This window comes from Trifolium pratense, linkage group LG7 (genome assembly GCF_020283565.1).
Source record: "Trifolium pratense cultivar HEN17-A07 linkage group LG7, ARS_RC_1.1, whole genome shotgun sequence".
Lineage (NCBI taxonomy): Eukaryota > Viridiplantae > Streptophyta > Magnoliopsida > Fabales > Fabaceae > Trifolium > Trifolium pratense.
The window spans coordinates 53849590-53862906 of NC_060065.1; the positions used below are offsets into that span (position 1 = coordinate 53849590).

Genomic DNA, 13317 nt, shown 5'->3' on the forward strand with positions numbered 1-13317 from the left:
CTTAAAGACATATTTGTTAATCAGTTTGGTCCTATTCGAACCTTTTTTAGAGACCAAACCGATTAACGGATATGTCTTTAAGGGACCTATTCAAATTTTTTTTTTAAGGAACCCTATTTGAACATTTTTTTTAAGGGAACCAGAAACCAAAAATATATTTAAGAGACCTATTAATAATTATTACAATGGTTGCATCAGCTACAATTTTGGGCCCTCCCAGTGACTGATTAGTTCATTCGTGGTAAATGCTTGACGTGAATGCGCTTACGGAGCATGGTGGTTTGATTGCGATATTTTCTGTTTTCTGGATAACACATGAAGCATGCTCATTTAATTTCGGAGAAAATCTAATATTATCTTATATATATAAGGAATATTTTGGAAAAAAAAATTCTTTTTATAAGAAACATTATTTAAATTTATTATTTATTAAATAGATAATCTCTTATATGCTCTCATTAAATTGTATAAAATGCAACTTATTTCAATGTTATGCATTAATTACACAGACACGTTTTCAAGATTAATTTTGAAATAACAACTAATATTTTAGATTTTTTTTTTAAAAAAAATAAGTCTCCTTAGTATGTGTGTTTTTTCTCAATGTATTCCTTATAGATAGGACCGAATGGAGTATATTTCTTCTATTCATGAGAAAATCCACCTAAATTAAAGTGAATCGGGTCTCCGTGCCAAACTAAGCTATTCTTATGGGGACAGCTAATACTTTTTTTTAATATAAATAATTGAAATATAATTATTTTTTAGAATAATTTAAAACTTATTCTTTAAAGACTTTAAAAATATAAATTATGGTTGAATAACATTGTAGTAGAAATTTATGTATATATTACAATCGTTTTTCATTACTCCGTAATATATTTGAAAAATAACATCCTATAGTTTTCTAGAATTTTGCTTTCAGCCTCTAAAGATTTTTTTCGCATTTTTTGGTCCTTGAAAAATTTCCTATCATAACTTTTGGTCTATACTTTTAACCAAACTCTTGTATACATTCACACTTTTGAATGATTTTTTGTATTCATGTTTATAATTAATATTATAATTAAGAACATCTCCGATAAAATATTTGTATTTAATTCATCTCTTATTAAAAAAAATTTAAACTTTTGCAAGAGAGATTCATATAATGTATTAAACATGACCAAAATTTTTTTTTAAAAAATTCGAATGATATGCCCGAGTTGAATTCATGACAAGAAATACTTCAATGACTAAAAAGTGCGAAAAAAATCTTTAGAGACTAAAAGCAAAATTCTGAAAAACTATACGGACCAAAAACATATTTAACCATAAAAAACAATTTTAAAAACATAGGTGAACACTCCGGTACACCGCTAAGGTGGATACTTTTGATAGGTACGCAAATAATATTTAATATAGAAAAATTAATAACACTGTTTATAAAATTATCATAATTATCCACCTTGGCGAATGTACCAATACATATTTAAACAAAATATGTACCGAAGAATTCAGCCGATAAATAAAAAATGAACCGACCATACATAAAGGGAATAAATAGATTTCAAAATCTCAGTAATAGCAAACATCAGCGGGTCGGAATCTATGTTGTTGTACTTTTTTTTAAACTATCCATTTATAATTTAGGATATTTACACATCAACCAATGAGATCAAGTCTTATACATGTGAAATAAAAATTGTTTATAAGTTAGTTGTGATTACCACATGTAAATTTACTTATGTGTCTTGTTATCATTAGTTGATGGGTAAATTAAATACCTCCGAATTATGAAGGGGTAGTGTATGTGTCACATGTTGTACTTGTACTTCGAGTCATAATAATAACAACAACGATAGTTGTTGAAATCTTAAATGCACTAGATATAAGAAAACATATTTTCAAAGGGTAGAAACTAACTTGTTATGATGCAAGACTTATCTCATTTGTACACCATAAAATTGAGTTAAATTTTTTGCACAAATCAAATATATTATGTGTGTAAGTGTGGAGACTAATTTTTCAAACCTTATATGAACAAAATGAGGTGTAAATTCTTTGAAAGTTTTAATATATAAGGGCTTTAAGAGTCTCATCTCAATTTATAAGAAAAAAAAAATCACTTTTATTATCCCAAATTATAAGTAAAAAGCACAATCTTTAGCGAAATGAGATGGGGTCTTGAGACAACTTTTAAGATTTATTTTTATTTATTCTCATGAAATTAAATGAAAATTACATTTAATTTACTTTCTGTCTTCTTTTCCTCATAATCAATAACCAGTAAAATTTCTTTTTACATTTTCTCATAAAAATACAAAATATCATACTTCAAATTATTATATTTTAGTTTTGTTAATATGAGACGGAGTATATATATAGTATTAGTAGTTGCGGAGTTTTGGTGCATATATCAGGCTCTATATTGGTGACATGGAGTTCTTTTCACTGGAAACTAATTTGGAGAACGATCTAAATAACATGAGGAAGTATTATGAGAGTGGAAAAACAAAAGAAGCGTCATGGAGAGAATCACAACTAAAAGGGTTGCGTAACTTTGTCATAGAAAATGAGGAGAATATCTTGAAGTCCCTTAAGAAGGATTTAGGGAAGCATCATGTTGAGGCTTTTAGAGATGAGGTGTGTTTCATATACTACTATACTTCCTATATATTAAAGTTATATATATAACAAATATTAATATTAATATTGCGTATATGGATATTAATTAATTTGTTTAATTTGGTTTTCTTAGTTAATTCATGTGGACTTGCATGCAGGTTGGAATTTTAAAGAGATCCATAGATTTGGCAATAAAATCCTTCAGAAAATGGATGTCTGGCAAAGAGGTGAGCTTGTACTTATGTTTTTTTTTATCATTAACCCTCTGGTTAATTTTTAGGAGAAAGAGTCTTGATAATTCAGAGTTCAACTGCGAGATAAATAAAATTTGGCCAAAAATTATTTTCACCACGAATCCGGATTTTAGCTTGTATATATGATGATATGTGCAACACATGCTAAACAAAGAAAAAATGTCTTTTTTAGTTTCAAAATTGCATATATATATATATATATATATATATATATATATATATATATATATATATATATATATATATATATATATATATTATAATTTATTTTTACAAGAATGTTATAACTTAATTTCTATTATGTGTTTACTTTATTTTTTTTTTTTTTTTTTTTTTTTTTTTTTTTGGTATAATGTGTTTACTTTATTTTAAAGAAGATCAATTACATATATATTTCTTACATGAAATTAAAGAATTCCATAACTATGCTTTAATATTATTTTTAACATAACAGGCTAAACTGCCACAAATAGCATTGCTTTCAAGTGCAGAAATTGTTGCTGAGCCTCTTGGTCTAGTTCTCATAATCTCATCATGGAATTTTCCGTTTGGTGAGTAAAAATATAATAAATTAATGTCTATGACCGTTAGTGTAACAAATTTAGACATGAAATTAATCAAATTACATTGGTTCTTGAGATTGTTGAAGTTGTTTGAAGTCTAACATTGCTTAGGTTATTGGGCTTTTAAGTGTATAAATGTATTTGACACCCTTACCCTTTGAGCTAGCTTTTGAGGATCCAAATATATTTAACATGGTATGAGAGTCTAGTTAAGTATGTTGAAGTTGTCTGAAGTCCCACATATTGCTCATGTTCCTGAACTGTTGAGTGTATAAACGTGTTTGGAAACCCTCACTCTTTAAGCTAGCTTATGTGATTGAAATCCAAACATATACTATTTGACAAAGATGTGATTGAACGTGTCTTCACTCAGTAGTAAAAGTTTGACTTTTTAATTTTATTTTAAGATACTAAGTTCAAATTTTCACGGCTGTGAAAAGACTATTAGTGTCTTTTAATTAATAGTTTAATACTAATAATTTTTTCATTCTCCAATTTTTATTTTATATATAAGATAATCTACAAAATAAAACAAAATTTCAATGTTGAGCCTTTTGGTAACCATATCATAGTTATGACTTTTGATTGGTCTATACTTCTATTACAGGAGTGTCCTTGGAGCCATTAATTGGAGCTGTAGCTGCTGGAAACATTGTAGTTCTAAAGCCTTCAGAGATGGCCCCTTTTTCATCTTCACTTCTAGGCACTGTTCTACCAAATTATTTGGACATTAATGGCATTAAGGTCATTGAAGGTGGACCAGAGGTGGGAGAGCAACTCCTACATAAAAAATGGGACAAGATTTTCTTCACAGGTCAACCTTTATTTAATTTTTGCACTTTTAATACCATCATCATAAATACTTCATCCGTCCCGAGATATAAGGAAAAATTGGTTAAAAAAAGTTGATGTATTTATGGTTTTCATTTTCTTGGTTTAATTTTTTTATCTCATATCACCATAGGTCATTGGCTCGGATCCGCATTCCCTGCATTAAAAAATATATACCGCATTAATCAATCTCGACAATTAATTTGATTTCGGCCAACTTATATACTGCTTTTATCAAATCGCCTTGAAATAATCGACGCTATTGATATGAGATCAGACGACTAAAATTAATTAATGTGTCACACATTTAATGCGCCCGAATCCTTGTCTCAAGGTTTTAAATTGCAACCAGCTTTTTTATTTGGGTATTAACCATCTGGTTTCTAGGGAGCCTGGTCAAAATTTGTTCTCTCGAAAAATCAAACTCAGGTTTTCCCAAACAATTCGTCCTATGGGAAGTTGATTAACCACTTAAATTAAATATCTTAATGTTATGGTGGTATCTTTGATATTATGAAAAATTGCAGTTAAATAAGGCCAATGCTGTTGCAATTACAATGTAGCAACGGAAGCATAAAAAATGTTGATGTTACGCTACAACTACAGTTGTAGACTGTTGCTAAAAGTCTTGATTGTAGTAATAACCAATGATGTAATATTTTTTGAATTTGTGATCCAAAATTTTAGGAAGTGCACGAGTGGGGAGGATTGTTATGTCTGCAGCAGTGGAGCATCTGACTCCTGTAACTTTGGAGTTAGGTGGAAAATGTCCAGCACTGCTTGATTCACTTTCAACTTCTTGGGATAGAGAGGTAATTCACTTTCAACTTCTTGGGACAGAGAGGTAAATGTTCATTCATATGTCAGAATCACAATGACTCGCCGTGATTTTATAGAAATTACAGAGTGTAGTTTTTAGAAAATTACGATGGATCACCGTGATGCTGACATATCCAAACGTACACTCAAATTTACTTAGCATACATGATTCATGAATCTGAGAAATGACCGAAAGTATTATTAATTAAAATGACACTAAAATTTTATAACTTTATTTATTAAGATTATAAGATTAAACTATTACTGGTGAACTAGCACCTTATATATAATATGTGAAATGATATGAAACCGCAACATTGACAAGGAGACAAAGAGAATAAAAAAATTGAATATTCTTTTTTTTTTGGTAGAAAAAAATTGAATATTCTACTATTATCAATTAATAAGATGTAAAATGATAAAATTAAATTATGAAACAGTTCAACATTTATATATGATGGAACAAGACTAACCTAAAACAAGATGGATTGAAGATAATTGCTAAGACTATTCATAAAGAATAAGGTTGAAAGAAGATTAATGATTTAACATAATCTGCAATTTAATCCGTAAAGTATGAGTACCGGACAAAATAGTACAGGTCAATATAAGACATAAACAGTACGCAACAAAGTTTAAGATATTAAACAAAATTTGTCTTTGTACGATGTTTGGTAGATAAAAGATTATTTTGGTATTTTAGACAACTGGTAAAGAGGACAAAAAATTATACCATGCATGGTTCAGTGAGAACAAGAATTTATGTTTTTGTCCCGTCCCTTAGTCCTCAATTTGTGCAGTCCTAAGAACAGTTTTGAAATCAAACACAGTACAATTGAAGTTGTCATGTACAATCCCTTATTTTTTGTGAAATCAAACACACATTGTTGAAACTTTGGAAGATATACTGTTATGGGGACAAAACAAAAATATCAAATTATAATAAAGGACAAAAATAGTTATTATTGATTGACCTATGTCATTATTATTGTACTATTTCGTATTATTCAATTATTTTTAGGTCAATGTCTGATATATTAATATTATGCCTAATTATTTACCACAGTACTAACAATTAAAATATATAACAAATGCTTGCCCGTGCGTTGCACGGGTCGGAAATCTAGTATATATATATGTAAGTGTGTGTCAAAGAAATTTATATATATATGTAAGTGAATTGTCGGTTCAGTGGCAAGATTCTTCTGGTCATTTAATTTCAAGAGACGAAATTATTTTCTTTTTTATTTCTCTTTTAGATTAGTATAAACTAGTCATAATAACAAATTGCTTATTAGATTATTCTTTTTTATTGAACAATAAGATGGCTGTGAAACGAATATTGCTTGCAAAGTACGGGTCTTGTGCAGGACAAGCATGCATAGCAATCGATTATGTCCTTGTAGAAAAGAGTTTCAGTTCCACATTGGTACAGAGCAAGAACTTTTTTTCTCAAGTTTTTTACTCTCTCTCCAGTTCTTTTTATAAGCGACAACTTAATCAAAATAAGTTAATATATTTGAATTTATTATGAACCAAATACATTAACTTCTGTTGACCTAGTTATTTCTTATAAAAATGACCGAAGATAGTATTGTCTTGTTGTATGTTACTTTGATTTTGAAGCATGAATTTTTTTTTTCTTTTTTAGGTGGAATTATTGAAGGAAAACATTCAGAAAATGTTTGGAGATAACCCAAAAGCATCCAACACCATTGGAAGGATTGTTAATAGAAAACATTGCAACAGAATCAAGAGTCTTCTCAATGAACCTAAGGTCAAAGAATCAGTGGTTTTTGGTGGTTCTATGGACGAAGATGACTTGTAATTGATACTCTCTTCTCTTTCCCCACCATTTTCTTTTACAAATTTTGAAAACAAATTAATCATTTTGAGAAATTTTAAAAATGACAAAAAGTTGTAAAAATCGAAAATAATAATAATAATAATAATAATAATAATAATAATAATTCAAAATGAACAAAAGTTTGCCTTATTACATAATTATCTTTCTGATCAAAAGTGTGTTGCCCTAAAATATTATGTAGATTTATGGAACCAACAATATTACTGGATCCACCACTTGAATCAGCAATCATGACAGAAGAAATCTTTGGGCCCCTACTTCCCATAATCACAGTAAGATAAAATACTTCTTCTTTTCGCGTTTTTTGGATGTTCTTGTTCGTCTCTAGAAATTTCAAAAATACCTTCCTAGCTATTTAAGCAATGAATTTAGAGGGCATAAAATTTGGAGAAAAACACTATTTATGAACTTATTAGAATTATCTACCGATATACATTCAATTAAGATGTGTACCAGAGTGTTCTTCTTATTTTTAGTACTTTTAATTAATAGTTTTGGAAAGTGGCAAGTGACTCATTTGCGTATTGTTAACCAAGTTTAGTTTCAATTGTTTATTTTCATGGTTTTTTGCAGCTGGAAAAGATTGAAGACGGTATTCAGTTCATAAACTCAAAGGGTAAACCTCTAGCAATTTACGCCTTCACGAAAAACCAAACTCTTCAGAGAAGAATGCTATCAGAAACATCATCTGGGAGTATTGTTTTTAATGATGCAATTCTACAGGTATTCTCAATTTTACCAAACACTTCAAATTTAATATGTTAGCTTATCCACTATCAGTTATGAACTAGTTTATCTGATCTCAGCTAGCTTATACATACAAAGAGCGCCTAATTCCTTATTATGAAAGACAACTAGTTTTTTTTTTCTTTTTTTCTTGTGTAGTATGTAGCAGATACCCTCCCATTTGGAGGAATTGGTGACAGTGGATTTGGCAAGTATCATGGGAAGTTCTCCTTTGACACATTCAGTCACCATAAGGCTGTGGCTAGAAGAAGTTACTACACTGATTTTTGGTTCAGGTTTCCTCCATGGAATCTTAACAAGTTCCAACTACTTGAAGAAGCTTACAATTTAAACTACATTGGAATGCTTCTTGTCTTACTTGGCTTAAAGAGATCAAAACGCTCATTATATATGGCTTGTAATTGATTGCCAAAAGTTTCATAATCACTTCCCTATTTATTTTAACAAGGATCATCCAATAAGGATAGCTGGATCAAGTTATTATGTATTTCTAGACTTATGAGTTATGATGATATTTATGCTATTAATAAATAAATAAATTCAAGTGTATTTTTTCTTTGATAATGTACAATAATGAGATCTCAGAAAGAAACTAGCCACACAAAAATGTACACCACATGAAAACACACCACAACCAATACTATAAAACACTAATATCAATTCATAATGGAGGTTGAAATTTCTCTATCAAACGATAATCTTCATCCCTTAGTATGAGATTCCTTTATCTAACGGTCGAAATCACAAAAACAATCAATGGATCAATCTGATTAAAGACTACTGTCTACTGATATGCTAGTTTGTCATTCATATCTTTACACCAGCCAACCGCCACGTGAGAAAAGCATTGGGAATGGCTCAAATAACAGGAATTTAAACCTACGCCGACTTAATATATTGTTGTATTTGCAGAATATATTGAAACAAAAAACCAAGCAGTACAAATACAAATAGAGATCCTAAGCTTGTTGTTGTAAGGATGAGGAATGACTTTTGTGCCAGAGGGACCGCCCTAAAATGGCATTTCCATGTACTGAGAGATATGCAGCATTTAACCTAGCAAAGCAATCGAGGATATGTCAGAAATACACAAGTCAATATGCAGTATTCAGTTGTTTATCTCCCATGTTAAAAAAAAGACAGTGGGAAAAATTACTTATCAACATCAGGCATTGCCAGAGGATCATACAGCTCCTCCCTTTGTTCCATGGTAGGCACAGACATGGCTGATGCGTCTTGCGCACCTTCAACCTATGAGCATGAGTAGTCCAATTAAGTTATTCCCTTCAATAGGAACCAATGCAATAAGTAAATTTAATATTAAATGACTTACCTGCTGGGGATATTGTGCATAGCCAGTGTATCCAGCATAAGCATACATCGAAGGATCCTGAGCAGCCCCATATGCATAAGCTTCATAACCCGGCTGTCCATACCCATAGTATGCACTCCATTGACTTTGATCCACCTGTTGTCCCCATGCACCAGGTACGTCCTAAAACCATTTAGGGCCAAAATTTTGTTAGTGCAAATATAACACTCCAAACATGAGATACTTATAGAACTAATCAGAGATATCAAAAATCATTGATATATAACCTTGAGTATTGTTAACATTTAGATAAATTTTATTGTGATGGAAGTTTGTAGTGGTAACACAAATTATACATCAAGAGTCAAGACCAAGCCTAAATTGCCAATTATCAATAACACTTGATGGAACACTATTTGACATCCTCCAAATAAATACTTTCCCTAGTAAGATCCATCGTTACAGTAGTACTTTTTTATTAATCCTTCACAACAACGATGTCTATACATATGACTCCTAAGATATCATTTTCTGTTTTATTCTTTTACAATTAACCCGTTTAAAGTTCCCTCAATGTCCAACATTGGTCATTCACATGTTACCATATATAACCTTCACAATCTCAGGATTGTTTAATAGAATCTAGATTTATGTTCCACACATATCTCTAATAGACAAACTTCTACATCAAAACATGGCAATTTACAAATAGTGCAATAAACATTATACTAAAACACCCCCATGTAAGGATGCTATGTTAACAATCTAGATTCTGGAAGACTTGTAATCTACATAGAAGGAGTTTCGGAATATGAAATGGAATAATGATATACAGAAATGCACAAGGCTATTGCATAAGCATTTTGTCAAGAAATGAGCCCATTTCTAAAGGAAAAATACCTGTCTAGCTGTTAGAGGCCTACCCCAAGAAACTCGAATCACTTGTTGACCTATTATCTTTCCCTGCATCTTCTGAATGGCTTCTTCAGCAGATGCTCTACGGACATCAGATATGGAAAAGGTTAAATGATTAATCACATAATAGGATTAAGGAGAAAATATAAAGACCGTGAAAGAGCTCAAGATGCATGGTGAAACGGGGTCACGTGAAACTTATTTCCTTTGAAAGGCAACATATCAAAATCTTGTCAATTACTTTTTAGTTTCGATTTTAAAAAGATTTCACAAAACGATTTCAATGATTAAAAAAGAGATTGGGACTGAAAAGAAGACCTAGCCCCAAATTGAACAAAACCACATGCTTTGCCGGCATGTACTTTGACAGAAACAATCTCTCCAAATTGCAGAAAGTTTTGCTTCAGCTCCTCCTCTGAGACATTAACATCCAAATTACCGACAAAAATCTGCATTGATAAAGTATGTAAGAGAACCATAGAGAATGGAAATGAAAATTTAAAAAATGTTAGGACTTGGGACTACAGGACTTACGGTAGTATTGTTTACGTCATATTCTGGTGGAACTGTATTCACTGGGGCGGTGTACGCTGGCACTGGGTATATCGCTGCCAAGGAGAACACAGATGAGTATATCTTCTAAGTTGTATTAAATCAAAATATCAGAAAACTAAAAAATATCAAAGTTTCAACTTCCAATGCAGCTTTTGTCCTAGTTTCAACTTTTAATGATTGCATGCCCTAGGTTTGGTAAAGACAAAGCATAAAATTTTAGAATCCTGTGGCTAAGGTTGGATATCAACTATCAAGTGATAAGTGAAATAAGAAAAGATGGAATGGAATAATTACCATACCCATGTTTACAATGGAAAAGGAGAAAAACTTTCTTTCCATAGTTTAAGAAGTGAATGTAATGTAAATGTACGGAGATTAGTAAACAAGTTCATTCCATCTTATACCCAAAATTGGGAGAAGAAATAAAGAGTTACCTGATGGAATGAGATTGAATATAATTATAAATTCCTCCACTTTCCATTCCATCATATTTTAAACAATCTCAACAACGACAATTAGTACCACCATTCCATCAATAACAGCACAGCCAAAATTTCAATCAAACAGGCTTATACATAACAATGTAAGTCTTCAGCCAGAAACCCATTCACAAGTACAAACTAACTAGTGACACCAATCATGTACAATTTCTTACACTCTAAATCAGTAAAGAAAGAGAACTAAAACTACATACGAAATAGACTGTTGTTGAATGTTATAGTCACAAAGAAAAGCTGAAAAGCATGTTGCTTTGATAATTAGGGCCTTTTGGAATTTGGTTACCTAAGTTTTGGAAACGGTTTGTGTGATCTCATTGAAACAGTTTACGACTTGTCCATGAGCTCTTCAGGTTAGCGTATGAAAACGGTTTAACTTCATTTTATCTTTTGCTATAGAAATACCATATACACACAAGCTCTTACATGATAAAGGTCTACTATAAAACCCTTAATCAAACTTAATATCCAAACAGAGCCTAATCTAATTATAAAAGTGTAGGTTTATTTGAACATATCTACAAGCATAAACACTAATGAGATTGTTTGGAAGAGCTTATGACATGTCCATAAGTGGTTTTCCGCTTATTTACATAACCTCTACAGGATATATAACAGATTATACCTTATATAAGTACAGTTTGACCTATAACTTATATGCCCCTACATAATAAGGGTTTACGTTATAAACCCTTATAAAAGTGTATGACATGTTCATAAACTCTCAAGGATATCTTATAAAAACAACTTATAACTTACATGAAAACATTTTAGTTTATTTTATCTTTTGTTATAGAAATGACATACACACTTCCGTAAAGCCTAGACAATGCCGATATTGCTAGGCTGAACACCTTCACCCAGTTCAAACCCACGACCTCGTAGTTGTGTGTGTGTGTGTGAGTTTATGTGATGCCTTAATTAAATAAATAACATATACACACACCTTACACATTAAGGTCAAACACCTTACATATTAGGGTTTATGCTATAAAACCCTTAATTAAACCTACTATATTATCTAATTATCTAAACAAAGCCTAATTATAAAAAATGTAGGGTTTTGCTATACCTTTAGGAGCAGGTGCAGGAGCAACAACAGCAGCAGCAACAGCAGCATAAGGATTCTGCTGATAAGCAGTAGTCTTCTTAGGCGTAGCAGCACTAATCCTCATCGGTCTAGTAGAACAATAAACACCATTCATCTCCGACATAGCTCGATTCCGTTCACTCTCATCAGCAAATTTCACAAAACCATAACCCTTACTCCTACCAGTATTAGGATCCGTAACAACTTTCGCGCCACGAACAGAACTATAATGAGTCCTAAATGTCTCTTGCAGTAAATAATCCGTTACATCAGGAGCAAGATCCCCGACAAAAATCGAATGATCGGGACCGGCATCGGGACGGCGTTCACCGATACCGAATGAAGCCCAATTTAATCGGAAAGTTTGTTCGGTACCTGGCATTTGAGTTCCGTTGTAACTTTGAAGAACTCTTTCTGCGGCGGCGTGTGATACGAATTCGACGAAACCGTAACCTTCTGGTTGACCGGTGATTTTGTTACGGATGATTTTGATTGAGATAACTTCGCCTGTGTGGGAGAAACAGTGTGTGAGGTAGTTTTCGTCTACCCAGTATTGTAAATCGCCAATCCATAGGGTTCGGACTTCTTCTATTGAAGCTGGTTGGTGATAGGTTGTTGCCATTGTTGTTGTTACAAAGTGTAGAGTCTCTTTTTTCTTCTTCTTCTCGACAGTGGCGGATTTGGGTTGCTGCAGTTGGCGGTGAACAAACTGTACACTGATGTGCACCTTCAATTGAACTAATACAAAATTATTTATAAATTTTGAGTTTAATGGATATGCTCCTTCGGGTGGTAAATTTATTTTACACCGACATCCGATAAAAATCAACTATTTTTTCATGTCATATAATTGTAATGGGGTGTAAAGGATGATTTGACGGAATACACGATTAATATTTATTGACAGTGTAAAATTAGTTTACATTGTCGATGCATATACAGTTTTTCTCATATTTATTTCGGCCAAGACAAATTTTACATTGTCAAAGAATATGCACTGACAGTGTAAAATAATTTTACATTGTCAACAATCACAACCATGTTTTCCTTCACATCATGCCATTTAGCTCCACTTTTTTTATATGACATGGAATATTAAACCGTTTTTATTGGTTGTTAGTGTAAAATTAAGTTACACTTCACGTGTTTTTTTTTTTTTTTTGACAAAAAAAAATTGATTCTTTATAATGACTATCTCTCAAGATAAATAAAAAATAAAAAAAAATAATGTTTTTTTTAATATGCTAGTGTGTTTGTATC

General features: G+C 31.4%; 2 protein-coding genes across 2 annotated transcripts; one reads left to right on the forward strand and one right to left on the reverse strand.

Annotated features, from left to right (window-relative positions):
- Window positions 1-2326: 2326 nt before the first annotated feature.
- LOC123898402 (aldehyde dehydrogenase family 3 member F1-like) lies at window positions 2327-8247 on the forward strand. Its single transcript, XM_045949337.1, has 10 exons — window positions 2327-2625; window positions 2766-2834; window positions 3316-3412; window positions 4032-4238; window positions 4943-5067; window positions 6399-6503; window positions 6726-6898; window positions 7123-7213; window positions 7515-7664; window positions 7827-8247. Exons 1-10 carry the CDS (start codon window positions 2419-2421, stop codon window positions 8091-8093), a joined length of 1491 nt encoding a protein of 496 aa, XP_045805293.1. The 5' UTR covers window positions 2327-2418; the 3' UTR covers window positions 8094-8247.
- Window positions 8248-8297: 50 nt separating this feature from the next.
- LOC123898403 (polyadenylate-binding protein RBP47B'-like) lies at window positions 8298-12804 on the reverse strand. Its single transcript, XM_045949338.1, has 7 exons — window positions 12040-12804; window positions 10450-10523; window positions 10234-10364; window positions 9901-9997; window positions 9022-9183; window positions 8845-8939; window positions 8298-8744 (listed from the first exon to the last, which is right to left on the reverse strand). Exons 1-7 carry the CDS (start codon window positions 12677-12679, stop codon window positions 8648-8650), a joined length of 1296 nt encoding a protein of 431 aa, XP_045805294.1. The 5' UTR covers window positions 12680-12804; the 3' UTR covers window positions 8298-8647.
- Between the last annotated feature and the right edge of the window lie 513 nt (window positions 12805-13317).

Bases quoted from the DNA above. Each gene is read 5' to 3' on its own strand.
- LOC123898402 (XM_045949337.1), top strand. From the start codon at position 2,419: ATGGAGTTCTTTTCACTGGAAACTAATTTGGAGAACGATCTAAATAAC. The intron at 4,239-4,942 runs GTCAACCTTTAT...CCAAAATTTTAG, and splicing joins GGACAAGATTTTCTTCACAG to GAAGTGCACGAGTGGGGAGG. The intron at 6,899-7,122 runs GTAATTGATACT...AATATTATGTAG, and splicing joins TCTATGGACGAAGATGACTT to ATTTATGGAACCAACAATAT.
- LOC123898403 (XM_045949338.1), bottom strand. From the start codon at position 12,679: ATGGCAACAACCTATCACCAACCAGCTTCAATAGAAGAAGTCCGAACC. The intron at 10,524-12,039 runs GTATAGCAAAAC...TCTCCTTGGCAG, and splicing joins TCCTGCACCTGCTCCTAAAG to CGATATACCCAGTGCCAGCG. The intron at 10,365-10,449 runs GTAAGTCCTGTA...TTATCAATGCAG, and splicing joins ATGACGTAAACAATACTACC to ATTTTTGTCGGTAATTTGGA.